This window comes from Phalacrocorax carbo, chromosome 6, assembly GCF_963921805.1.
Source record: "Phalacrocorax carbo chromosome 6, bPhaCar2.1, whole genome shotgun sequence".
Taxonomy (NCBI): domain Eukaryota; kingdom Metazoa; phylum Chordata; class Aves; order Suliformes; family Phalacrocoracidae; genus Phalacrocorax; species Phalacrocorax carbo.
This window is the reverse complement of record NC_087518.1, coordinates 38828156-38842115: the sequence shown is the minus strand read 5'-3', so window position 1 is coordinate 38842115 and position 13960 is coordinate 38828156. Positions and strand designations below refer to the sequence as shown.

Sequence of the window (13960 nt, the reverse complement as noted above, 5' to 3'; positions counted from 1 at the left end):
TGCAAGTAATGTCATTGTTTTGAGATAAAAGTAGCGACATTATATGATGTGACTTCGTTAACGATGCCAGACTTTCAGCATTTCTGAAAGGGCACCTTTTTACTAGGAGTAAATACTTACGCTGAGCCTACAGGCGCTGCACCTCCCGGGTGGTTTGCAAACGCTTTGGTTGGGCAATCACGTTAGCCTACGTGCAGCTGCACCTGTGATTTTAATGACAGGCTGAGCCTCCCCCGCCGAGGGAGCGGCTGCCCTCGCCCGGTCCCGTTAGCTGGCGGCCGTCCGCCCGGTACCCGCCGGTTAGCGTCATTCGTGGAAACCGCCGCGCTCTTTGATGGCAGGAAGGATGTCGCTTGCTCTATTCTTAGCACCGCGGCGGCAAGCCTGAGGCGCGTGCTCGGCGCGGTCTCTCCTCCCGCCGCACACGGCGCTCGGCGCTGCCCGGGGCTCCCGCCCTGCCCCTGCCCCTGCCCCTGCCCCTGCGGCGGGGCCGGCAGGAGCGAGGCCGAGCCGCCGGGCGGGGCCGGGCGGAGGGGGCCGGGGCTGGGGCCGGGTCCTCGGCGGCGGCGGCGCCCCCAACGTGGCACCGCCGCCCCCCCCGCCCCGGGCGAGCGCCGCCGCCGCCGCCGAGGGCGGGCGAGCAGGGTCCCGTCGCGCCTGCGCGCTGGCCGCCCGCTGGCTGCCCGGCCGGCCGGGCCGGGCCGTACCCAGCGTGCCGCGCGGCGCGCATGTGCAGTGCGGGGCGCAGGGGCTGCTAATTCCATTGTGGAGCGGACGCGGCGTTATTTTTAACTGGAGGCGGCGGCGGCGGCGGGAGCCGTAAGTGCAGCCCGGGCCGGGGCCGCCCGTCGGCGCGGGAGGGGGTGGCGGCGATGCGCCCGGGCGGCGGCCGCCGGGCCGCGGCGGGAGCCGACCGCTGAGCGAACGCCCGCCAGCGAGGCGGCGAGCGGTGTCCGGCGGGCGGGCGGGCGGACGGCGGGTCCCGCAGCCCCTCTGGGCCGCGCCTCCTCTCCGGCCCGCCTTCCCGGGGGATGAAACTCGGCAGCGGCTTCCTCGGCGGCGGCGGCAGCAAGAGGGCGGCGGCCATGGAGCCCACCTTCCCCCCCGGCATGGTTATGTTCAACCACCGCCTGCCCCCGGTCACCAGCTTCACCCGGGCGGCCGCGCCCCCCCCGGCGGCCCAGCACCCCCCGCAGTGCGTGTTACCTCCGGCCTCCGCCGCCGCTTCCTCCACGGCGGCGGCCGAGCCACCGGCGCCTCCTCCCCCTCAGGACATGACTTTCAAGAAGGAGCCGGTGGGGGCTTTTCCCTCGGCTCCCTCCTCCTCGCAGAGGAGCCCCTGGGGCTTTCTGCAGTCCCTGGTGAGCATCAAGCAAGAGAAGCCCAGCGAGCAGGAGGAGGAGGAGCAGCAGCAGCCACAGCACCACCACCACTACGGGGGGCTCTTCGGGGGCGCGGGGGAGGAGAGGCCCCCCGGCCTGGGGAGCGGCAGCGGGGAAGGGACCGGCCAGAGTGTGATTCAGGACCTCAGCCTTCTTCACCACCTGCACCAGCATCCCCACCGAGACCTGTTACTGAGTGGCAGAGGCGAGGGCGCCCTTGGGAGCTCGGGTGAGCCAAAGCACGATGCCCAGGTCAAGAAGGCAAAGAGGCCAAAGCCAGAAACTCAGGGAATCAAAGCCAAGCGGAAGCCAAGCGCTTCATCCAAACCCCCCCTGGTGGGAGATGCGGAAGGTGCCATTGCCTCCCCCAGTCAGAAACCTCACGTCTGCGAACACTGCAGCGCTGCCTTCAGGAGCTCCTATCACTTGCGCAGACATGTGCTCATTCACACGGGGGAGAGGCCTTTCCAGTGCAGCCAGTGCAGCATGGGTTTCATCCAGAAGTACTTACTGCAGAGACATGAGAAGATCCACAGTAGGGAGAAGCCTTTTGGGTGCGACCAGTGTAGCATGAAGTTCATCCAGAAGTACCACATGGAAAGACACAAGAGGACGCATAGCGGAGAAAAGCCATACAAATGTGACACTTGTCAGCAGTATTTTTCAAGGACTGATAGACTGTTGAAGCACAGAAGAACATGTGGTGAAGCCATAGGTAAAGCAGGTGCCGGTATGGAGCCCGGAGCATCAAATAACATGGGTAGCTTGGCTGCGTTGTCTCAGGGAAATACAAGTTCCTCAAGGAGAAAAAGTAAAACAAAAAGTATATCCACTGAAAACAAAGGAAATAAGTGTAGCAGCAAAGTAACTGAATCTCAAGTTACAAGTAACGTGGCCATGCCAAATTATGCAGTTGATATTCCTATTGTGTCTTCCAGTGGTGGTCTAGTTGGCACGGGCGTAGAAGAACTTCAGAAAAAGGTGCCAAAATTGGTCTTGAAAAAAGGAAGCAGAAAACAGGCAGAGAAAAATTACCTTAATTTTGTATCGCCGCTGCCAGATATTTTGGGGCAAAAACCACTGTCTGGGAAGCAGAGTGGCTCTCTAGGCCTCGTAGCCAATACCGGTGTAGAAACAATTGGCCTTCTTCAAAGTACAGGTGGTAAACCAGGTCACATAAGTAGCAATTATGATGATGCCATGCAGTTTTCAAAGAAGAGAAGATACTTACAAACTGCAAGCAGTAACAGTGCCTTTTCAATTAATGTCGGACACATGACTTCCCAGCAGTCCGTCATCCAGTCTGCAGGTGTTAGTGTTATGGATAACGAAGCTCCATTATCTCTTATTGATTCAGCATCTTTAAATAGTGAAATAAAGTCTTGCCACGACAAGTCTGGTATTCCTGATGAAGTCTTGCAGAGCCTTTTGGACCAGTACTCTCACAAATCAGAAGGCCAGAAAGAAGATCCTTTCAGTATAACTGAACAGCGTGTGGACTTGCACACCTCAGGAGAACATTCAGAGATGGTTCAGGAAGAAAACTTGAGCCCGAACTCTCAAACAGTTTCAAACGATAAGGCAAGCATGTTGCAAGAGTACTCCAAATACCTCCAACAAGCCTTTGAAAGAACAACCAATAGCACTGGTTTTGCTTTTGGACCCAGTTTCCAGTTTGTTAGCTTGTCTTCAACTCTCCATAACCACACTCTGTTTCAAGACAAACAGATATACACTACATCTCCACTTGAGTGTGGCTTCAGCCAATCTGTTACCTCAGTATTGCCGACTGCGTTGCCAAAACCTCCGTTTGGGATGTTGCTTGGATCTCAGCCAGGTTTTTACTTGTCTGCTTTGGAGGCTACGCATCAACAGTTGACTCCTTCTCAAGAGCTGGATGACCTTATTGATCCGCAGAAAAACTTAGAGACTTCATCTAACTACCAGTCAACGTCTCAGAAACTGACTGGCCAGAAGGAACAGAAAAACTTAGAATCTTCAGCGAGCTTTCAGATCCCGTCTCAGGAGTTAACTAGCCAGATAGATCATCAGAAGGACATAGAGCCTAGAGCAACCTACCAGATCGAGAACTTTGCACAAGCGTTTGGTTCTCAGTTTAAGTCGGGCAGCAGGGTGCCAATGACTTTTATCACTAACTCTAATGGAGAAGTGGACCATAGAGTAAGGACTTCAGTGTCAGATTTCTCAGGGTATACAAATATGATGTCTGATGTAAGTGAGCCATGTAGTACACGAGTAAAAACCCCAACCAGCCAGAGTTACAGGTAAGGTCCCGACTGTGACCAGGCTGTGGGGTCTTAATGTAATTTTGTTTTTCTTTGACAACACTGCCGTTGGAATGTTTCTACACGGTCCTTTTAAGAATAATGTAATATGCCCTTTCAATGCAACTTTTCATATTTAGTTTATTTTGTTAGTGTAATTTTTTTAGATCTGTTTATTATGGTTTTTAATCAAAAAATCAATAGATTAAAATAGTGTTTTTGTTCAAGTGACAATGTTTAGCAATCAAATTTACATTATATAGATTGTCAGGGAATAGCCCAAAAGTTTAAAAAGCAAAAAATTAGCTTTGTTCCTAGGACTAAGGTTTATTCTAATTGCTTTACTCTCAGGAAAGTGTAACGAAGCATGGGAATTCTATGCACCACTAGTGTATTGGAACTTCCAATTTACAGATAGTGACAAGTATATCTCAGCTTTCTGAGGAAGGGATCTATGACATTTCAAATTGCTGTCTCTTATGTCTGGGCTGATCTGAAAGAATTTTGCTACCTAAATCTCATCGTTTTTAAAGTACTCCTGTTCTTCCAGGTGACGCTCATTCCAGGCAGGTGGAGCAAATATTTTTGGGTCTGTACGAAGAGCCCAGAATGGTAGCTTTAATATAAACAATAATGTCCCCAGAACTCCTGTGTAAGACTGTAATTCCGTAAAGAGATTCTGTTGACACAAACCGCGAGAACAAAACGTGTGCGTCTGGTTCATGTCATTAGAACCCCAACTTGAAACTACAGTCATAATCCAGATATGCTTTTGGGATACATTATTTATTATACATGGTTCAAAAAAGTCGGTCTCTTGCTCTTCCCCTTTTCCACGTCCTTTTAGTGTATCAGGTGCCCTCTCTTCTGTTGTGCTCCCAGTTCCTCTGGAATTGATGTTGGGGGTTTTTTTCCCCCTTTTAACTTACACCTTTTCTTCCCTTTCTTCCCTACTCACTCCCTCACCCCAACTTAATAGCTAGCATTTAAAAAGATTTACATTCCAGAAAGTGCATATCCTATTATGTACTTTCTGATGTCTTATGACATCAGATTATGAACAATAAACACCGACATGTTTTAGAATTATGTTAAGGTTTCCATGTACGATAAGAAATAATATACTCCCAATTGTACATACAAAGGCCCCTATCCTGCATCAGGATCAGCTAAGATGGACCCCTGGCCTAGAAGTGCACCCGTGGTGTCACTGGAGCTTTTTATGGATATAGGGGTTTGCAGCAGTTCATCATTGCAGGCTTTTAGGGCCTAAGGCTGCAATTCCATCAAAGGTTTCTGGTGATGACATCAACTACAAAAGTAGAACTTGAGTGGCTTGTTAATATCAACAGAACTTTTCTTTGGAATTATTGCCTTACTTTATGTATATTTTGTGGTACATTATTTATTATATGTGAATCCTGATTAATGCCTGTGGAGCCACGGAAACCTGCTAGAAATACTGGTGGCCATTCAAAGCTGCTGAAAGGCAGTGGCACTGCTCTAAACCACTTTTTGCAAATGTATTTTTTGATTAGATTTTTTAAATGTAATTTTGGTGATGTTTATGCTGATGGTTTTTTATGTACTCTTGGTGATGTTTCAGTCTTATGTACTTTTCTGGTGTCAGGAAAGTACCAGTGGTTGTTTGCAGTCTTATTGTGTAATCAGCCTATTACAGGCTTCCATGTATAATAAAGTTATTAACATTGTGCAAGTGTAAAACACTTCTGTTATGAAAGTGGTGTATTATTAAACAAATTGTTACAAAAATCCTGGGTAATTTCTCCCATTGTCCCTCACCACTAAAAATTGAAACCTGAGCCCACTTGTAATCTCTTTTACTAGGTGAATTTTCTTTTTTTTTTTTCTTACTAATCTAGAGTTTGTTCTCATAGAATCCATGTAACTCCATTAACTTTTTCTTTATACTTGATTATGTATTTCACCCTATTTCGATTTAAAGAAGCAAACAACAGCTGTTCTCCAAACACAGAACCCAACCTGTTATCAGGAATGGAATAGCCCATAACCACTGTGTTGGCTTTTTCAGTACCTTTTCTTTTGTTTTACAGGGGTTATAATTTACATTCTTTATATTGTGTGTAGTAGAAGTTGCATATGTATTGTTCTGGCTGTTTGCTTTAACTTAATACTAATAAAACCCATTATTCACAAAATGATAAAGATATCACTTCTATTATCCAGTCATACTTTTGAGAACTTATTAAGGAAATGTTATGAGATTAAATTTTGAGAAGGAATAATGTAACTTACTGATCTGTTTTGAGCTTGTTTTCTTCCTTTGGTTTCTTTTTGTATCAGATAGTCTGAATGCACTATTTTAGAAATCAGGGCTCTGTCTCGTACCCTTAGCTTCTGAGGAAAAAAACTAACAAATTTCCTTAAGTTAAACTGTGCATAGAACCCCATCTGTTTAAATCTGTGTCTTTTTATATATGATTTTGGTTTGAAATACATAAATTGCATATTGTTAACTTCAAAGACATTTTGTAATTGCTGGAAATCCAGAATGACACATACGTAATACAATTTTGTTCAAAGTAAAAATTTTAGAAAGTCCTCTGTCTGGTTTTTTTGGGGTTTTCTTTCTGCTGTAACTTCTGCATTATAGGGAAAGCCTAGTAAAAATAATAATATAGCAAAGTACTTAAAAGCATTTTAGGTAATCTGAAGATAGTTTGTGGGTTTCCTTAATCTGTGTTTTTCTTCAGCTTTGCATGTGAATGGGAGTAGCAGTGCTGAACTCTTAAAATGGTTGAAAAGTAGAGTATTGAAGAACAGAAGACAGCAGTCAAGGCAATGACACGGACAAGAGAAATCGCCATGCTGAAAAACAAATGAGGACAAAAACCTTCCAAAGTAGATATGAAATATGCTGAATGTTTTAATACTCAGAACATTGCTAGGAATCATTTCAGAAAATCTGAGGGAGAAACTATTGGAATTTTGTATGGTTGCATGTGGCAGTGAGAGGAGGACAAAGGAAAGCAAACTGGCCCTTCAAGTTTTTTTCCATTTTAGTTCCTGGTTTAGTTCTTTGTTGGTTTTAAAGGAATTGCAGGAGGGGAATGCTACCTGTTTCCTACCACTAACAAGAGTGTAAAGAAGAGTTGATAGGAAATTGTACATAAACTGTTACACTTCTTGTTACAGTAACTCACGTAACATGTTTTTGCTTTGGAACAAATGCATCATGGTACCCTGCATTGTGAATGTGTCTGTATGCCCTAAGCCACTATAAGTGCGTGTCTCACTCGCCTACGGATGGTCTAGGATTTGTAGTAGTTCCTGAAGTATTTAAATTGGACGCAGACTTGTGAAATTTTAGAGTAAGAAATTGATGAAATGAAAGAGGGATGAAAAAATGGGAAAATATTGTACAAAGGGAGATCGCAATTTTGGGCTTATGGACTATGGATGAAGAAAAGCTCTCTGATGCCTGATGGAGACCTTGAGAAGATATTGGAATAATTCAGTGTATTCCATTAGTGTTTTTTTGTTGTTGTATCAACTGTTTGGTCCCCCTTGCCCCCCCCGCCCCAAACATTATATGCCTGAAAACAATGTATTTGAATGATGCTTCTGCTTTTTTTTTCCTCACCAGCTAGCAATCAGTGTTGTTCACGTGAAGTTGCAGTTGACTCTGGAAATGTTTGTTATGCCTGAGAAGATATGTGTGAGAATGTGTAAGTTACTACCTCCCTGTTTTTTATTGTATGTGTAGAAGGAGGTCAGGTTGCTTTAAAATGGAAGATTCTGTTTTCAGCCCCTGCTGACTACCAGCTTTAACTATTTGGGTTGGAATTTTCCAGGCTTGGTCTGTCTCTTACTCCACACACTCTCTTTCTCTGGGAAACTTCTGCAAATATTACTCACCTATTTCCTAAAGTAAGATTAAGGAAGAAAACTTTCTTGTTCCACTGGCCTTTTCATCCTATGCTGCTTTAAAAACAAATCAGAATCATCCACCCCAAACTAGCAACATCCTATATTGGAGCTAGGACTTTAGACTAGGTTGATGGGTGTCCCTTGTGGAATCACTGTTCTCGAAAACCTGATAATCAATAAAGAGTCATTGAAAATGCTTTTATTTTCAGAGACCTGCAAGTTTGGTGGCTATATCCCCAGAAATGATCCCTCCAGGATAATGCATCAGGCTATTACAGTTGTTTGGTATGTTAGTCCAAGTGGCAATTTCATCTAATATGCCCTACACAGGGGCATGTGTTGTATATTCTCAGACTGGAATTTTGTTTCCTGGCTTCTTACATAAACTGTAGTGGCTTCTATTTCGATAGTCTGAGGTGATTTTTAAGCTTTTTTTTTTTACAAGCACTTAAGAAAATAAGTTATAGTATTGTGTATAGCATTTGGAACATGGGATATGCCCTGTTTAGCAAATGAACAACTATGATGCACTTTGTGTTGTTCAAAACATGTTTCTTGTGTCCCCTTTTTCATTTGCAGTTAGAACCCAGATTTATTTCAGCATTGTTTGTTTTCTCACAGACAGTAATATCTGCCTACATTACCAAAGGAAAAAAAAATTTTTATACCTTTATACTGATATTCTAATCTTACGGGGTTTGTAGATACTGATGCCAAAAATTTACTTTTAGATGCCTGGTTTCATTCTGGTACCTATGACCTGGAGGGATAGGTACTGGAATTTCATCTCTCTGACACTGACTGAAGTTGAGTTCCTTGGTATAAGACCCCTGCTGTTTCAGACTGTGTGTGTGCTACTGGCTTAGGAAATGTGGGATACCTGATTGTCTAGAATCAAGTCAGGGACAGAGTCGTGGGGTAATTTAATTCTCTAAGGTGACATTCAGGAGCCTCGATCACGTGGTTGTCTTTTCCCTTTTGTGTTCAGTGTAAATCTGGCGTCTGCAACAACTGAAACCAGGTTGCTGCAAAGAGCAGCCTCATTAAGCATAGTCCTGCTTCAGTCTCCGAGTGTTGTCATCCCATTGGTTGTGGATACAAGCAGCAAGGCAGTAAAATATTGTGTAGCCAGACTCAAAATGAAGAAAGAATTAAGCACTAATTTAAGAATATATTTCTTTGATTATTTTAATGTACTCTATCTTACCTTAAAATGTATTTTAAGTACTATCTTATTTAGTGCTACAAATATCAAAGCATTCTGTGAACTAATGAGGCATATCATGGTTATTATGCAGGATCTGTAGCAAGCATCAGATATTCTGTAGTAGCACATGTGCCACCTTCGATGCTAAAACCTGCCTTATCTAAAGCTAAGTTATTACCATTCAGAATATTCCTGTGTTTGTGTTCAGCAGGAACCTTTACTTTGTGCTGTTTGCAAGAGCTTTCATTTTGATTTTTTCTCAAAGGCCAAAAGACTGATTGTTTTTAATCCTATGATTTCTCCTTATAGCGTGTACTACTCTGTCTGCTTGTTTTCTGTTCCCAGTGGATAGGAGGTTAGTGTCTTGACTGGGACATGATGTGCGTGGGTGCTGGCATATGGCCAGAAATTATATTGGTGGTGGTAAGGATAGTTCAGTCTGCTCAAAGATTCTGAATTTTTTTTTTTTTTGGAGGGGAAAACCAATCTCCCAGGTTGGAGTTTTTTTGGATGTTCTTACATTCTGAGATGAGTTGGGAGTAAAACCAGGCTAATACCTGTTTTGAAGAGTAGAATTTACAAATAAATCCATATGTTAACTCCATGAGTGACAAGGTTTAGCATCACTTTAATTTGCTTTCCTGTAATGGGGAAATACATAGAAATGTAATGAAACACCTTGCATGTTTTGCTGAGGTGCTTTAAATTATGGTGAGTAAAATATACCTATGGATCTTCTTATAAATTAAACAAAATAGATCTCTAGAATGAAAAATACATTATCTTAGTGCTTGCAAGTACTGGAAAATGAGACTAAGAAGGATTAGCTTATGCGGCTGAAGGGGGCATTTATATTGTGTTAGCTATCTGCTTGGAATTTGGTCAGGTTGGTGATAACACATTTACTTGTAGAAGCTTATGGCCCCATCATGTCTTAAGGGGCAGTAGGCAATCATGCAATCTCGGTGGAGAGAATGTGGCCTTCCTTTTGCAGCTGGGCTGTGGTCAATGATTTGGCAGTGTGAGACACGGTGCAGCAAGCTCCATTTCTTAGAGCACCTAGGATTTTATGAAGACCTGCCATTTCCAAGTATTGATTTGCTTTGTGAAAAGGAAATGCAGGTATCTGTGCAAAAATTCTGCTATCTCAGGCATGGCCAGCTTTAGTCCAGAGGGTTATTCAACAGTAATCAGTGGAGCTGTGTCACTGAAAATATTCAAACTGTTTAGCTTAAGAAATTTGTCAACCTTAGAAAGCTAGGTCAAATTATATCATGAAGCAGCTCATGTACTTGGTCCATCAAACCTGCTCTAAACGTGCACTTGGTAATCTTAGTGTAGAGTTAGGTCTGTAGGAAATGTGTAGATGATGTAAAAGTTTATTTCCTGAGAGTTCTGAATTAAAACTTCTTTCCAGGTTTACTGCTATAATAGTGATTTATCAGTAGTCTAGGGTGATGAGGGTTAAACCAATTACTCATCTCGAGGTGTTGGAACTGGGATTTTTTGAGAGGTTGCAATCATTTTTGTGTAGGTACACTAAATTTTATTATTTATTTATTTTGATGTTTAGAGAGGCACTTTAAAAGTAGTTTCATATTTTGTTTTACACAGTTCTGGAGATCATACTTCACCCATGTCTTCTTAAGAGCGGATGGCAAATGGAAGAAGATTGCTGGTAGTTACAATCATCAGTTTTTACTATTTTTAACACCATATTCTGATGCTTGCATGTGTTTTTGTTCTCACAATGAAGCTAAATTAAAACCTCTGAGAAAGAGGTCTCTCTAATATAGCATAATGAAGCCTTTAAATGGGTACAGTTGTAGGTCATCATGAATAGGAATGCAGTGACCTTTGTCTTGACAATGAAGCTGACACAAGCTTCTCAAAGAGCTGTTCTTTTTTATTATTATTATTTCTCCGCCAGAAAGGACACAAATAAAACAGAGGACCCCCTTCTCCCATCAGTGAACAAAATCAAAAGATTAGAAAACGTATTGTAAATTGTCAGTTTGCAAAATCTAGAAATAACACGGTGTTCTTTCTCAATCTAGGTATTGTTACGGGAGTGATGTGTAGCAAGGAATTGGGAAAAGCAGGAAAGTAGAGGGGCTGTATGACTGGTAAAAGACCTTCTGTTTTTTTTAAATAGTCCATTTTGATTTTTTGATACACAGCAGTGAGGCATTCAAAATCACCCGTAGCTTCTTACAGTTTCGAATCTAGAAAAATCACAAATCTTCATGTCATTCATCTTGCACTTACTTTTATGTGGATCTGCAGGCTTGTAATGCATTGTGTTGAAATATAGGAAGGCTCAAATTTCTTGGTGGCCTGTATAAAAAAGGAAAGCGTTTTGCAGAAAGCACATAAACGTTGTGGCTATTTCCTAACGGGGAGACCCTGTTGCTCCATCCAACTTTAGCAGAGGTTTTTGAATTGCAGTGCTCAGCAATTTTCTTTAACCATAGAAAATCATCTGTCATTCTTAAATAATGGCACTACCTGCTAGTTTAGGACGTTCTCAAGGTTTCAGCAGTGTCGATCTGAATTGTGCTGTCTCTTGTAGAGGAGAGGCCTGTGTAGCAGAGCAAACTCTGAAGTGTGCAGTGAAGGTAATGAATGGAGATTTGTTCTTTTTTGTAAGAAGTTGTATCTATAGAAATGGTTCTCTGTGATCAGATAATGATTTTTGTGGTTTTTTTTGTTGTTTGGGTTTTTTTTTTGATGGTGCTTTTTTTTTTAATCCTTTAAAGGACTAAAAATAGGAAGTAGGTTGTTGGACTTTTATCTTTTTTTATTTTTTTAAATTTTTTTTAGCCAAGGACCTGACTACCTGCTCTTTTGAGGAACAGGTTGATTCCTTGATGACAGGTGTTACTCCCATAAAGCCACAGCCTGAGTGAGCACCTGAATCAGGGACTTGGACTTTGAGAATATGCTTCATCAAAAGGATGGCTGTTTAAAAAAAAAAAAAAGAGAAAAGGTAAGGTTGGAGTATGCACATGTTATTTCAGAGCTATGTAAACGAAGAGTGAAACAACAGTTACCATATAACATTTTAAGTCCTGAAAATATACTCCAGGAAAACAATATGCTAATACCATATAAATGGATCTTGTGTACAGTGAGAAGTGACTTCAATATGCAAAGATCAAAAGATATATGGAACAGTACATTAATAGTTGGTTAGAGAGATTTCATTAACTTTCTTCTCTACAAATGAGAAGACTTACCCATAAAGCTTACTTTATCAGCTAGGACCTGACTAATTTGATACCAGAGACTTCTGTTTTTGTAGCTTCATGTCAAATTCTCTGGTGGATGGAAAGTAGAAACAAAGATTTTATTTTTTCTAGGGGAAAAACTGTGCCAAGGAGCGAGGTAAATTCTTAGTGAAGATCAGAGTCACAGAATGGTAGGGGTTAGAAGGGACCTCTGGAGACCACCTCGTCCAGCCCCCTCTACTTGAGCAGGCACACCTAGAGCAGGGGGCACAGGAACGTGTCCACGTGGGTTTTGAATGTCTCCAGAGAAGGAGACTCTACAACCTGCCTGGGCAGCCTGTGCCACTGCTCTGTCACCCTCACAGTGAAGAAGTTTTCCCTCATATTGAGGTGGAACTTCTGTGTTCCAATTTGTGCCCATTGACTCTTGTCCTGTCATTGGGCACCACTGAAAAAGTGTGGCGCTATGTCAAGCGCTATGCATTTTCTGCACATGCTAGCAAAGTTATGGTAAACCATACTTTTTGTACTACCATACAAAGAAACGTGATTTCTAGCTTTTTACCTTAATGTGCTAATATGAAACAAAAACTGTAAGCTGCCATGCCTAATGTTTAGCAGGCTGAAGAAGTGGACTGATGGGAATCTCATGGAGTTCTGCAAAGTGAAATGCTCAGACCTGCATCTGGGGAGGAATAATCCTATGCATCAGAACATGCTGGGACCAACTGGCAGGAAGGAAGATTTGCAAAGAAGGACTTTGAGTTCCTGGTGCACAACAAGCTGACCAAGAGCCAGCAATGTACCCTCGTGGCAAAAAAATGGATCATGGTATCCTGGGATGCATCAGGGGCATTGCTAGAGGTCAAGGAAAGCATCGTCCTAATCTACTTGGCACTGGAAAGGCCACAACCTGAGCTCCACAGTACAAGAGACACAGCCTTACTGGAATGAGTGCAGCGTAGTGCCACAAAGGTGATTTAAGGGCCTGGAGTCTCTTTCATATTAGGAGAGGCTGAGCGAGCTGGGAGTGTTCAGCCTGGAGAAGAAAAGGCTTGGGGGGAATCTCATTAATGTGTAAAAATACCTAATGGGAAAGAACGAAGACAAGGGAGCCAGACTTTGCAGTAGTGCCCACTGACAGGACAGGAGGCAATGGGCACAAATTAAAACACATGAAATTCTATCGGAGCACAAGAAAAAAAATACTATTTGTTTGGCTGAGAGGGTTGCCAAACATAGGAATAAGTTGTCAGAGAGATTGTGGAGTCTTCATCTGTGGAGATATTTAAAGCCTGACTGGACATGGTCCTGGACAGCCTGGTCTAGCTGACCTGCTTGAGCAGGGGATTTGGACAAGATGACCTCAAGAGGTCCTTTCCAACATTAACAGTTCTGTGATTCTCTATAGTTCTGTTTGATAGTTCGTCTGTGCCAAACAGCAATGACAGATTTTATGCTGAGGAAACTGTTTGTCTCTGGGAGGTAGTACCCCATGGGGTGTCTGAAAGTGCATTGTTTAATGGAACAAATGGGCTAGAGAATTCAAGACGTGATTGGGAATCCTATCGCTATGCAGTGTTAAGCAGTTAAATGTCGTTTCAGATGTCTAGCTTAGATGCTTGGATCTGCTTTAAATTGCAGGCATTTTCCATTACAAGTCTTCCTTACTCTTTTAGTAGAGATTAAGAAGAAAAGACAGTGAAAGCATCTTGAAATAAAATCCTGTCTGCTTCTCTATATTTTACTTCTTTCCTTTCTTATTAACTGTAGAAGGTTACCATAGGAAGCATCTATCTGACACTCATTTATACAATTTGGGAGATGGTAATGGTGTTTTTCCTTTTCTTCCCCAAAGTTAGCTTAAATGGCCTGGCTTGAAGCTGTTCTTATTCAGAGCTCATGCAGGAGAAAAGAAAAAAGCAAAGCAGGGAGAATGCAGCT

The 13960-nt window shown here is 43.0% G+C and overlaps 1 protein-coding gene across 1 annotated transcript; it reads left to right on the top strand.

Annotated features, from left to right (window-relative positions):
* The first annotated feature begins 725 nt into the window (after positions 1 to 725).
* ZNF281 (zinc finger protein 281) lies at positions 726 to 6250 on the top strand. Its single transcript, XM_009510804.2, has one exon. It carries the CDS (start codon positions 1032 to 1034, stop codon positions 3669 to 3671), a length of 2640 nt encoding a protein of 879 aa, XP_009509099.2. The 5' UTR covers positions 726 to 1031; the 3' UTR covers positions 3672 to 6250.
* The last annotated feature ends 7710 nt before the right edge of the window (positions 6251 to 13960 follow it).

Coding starts and splice junctions, on each gene's coding strand:
- ZNF281 (XM_009510804.2), top strand. CDS start 1,032: ATGAAACTCGGCAGCGGCTTCCTCGGCGGCGGCGGCAGCAAGAGGGCG.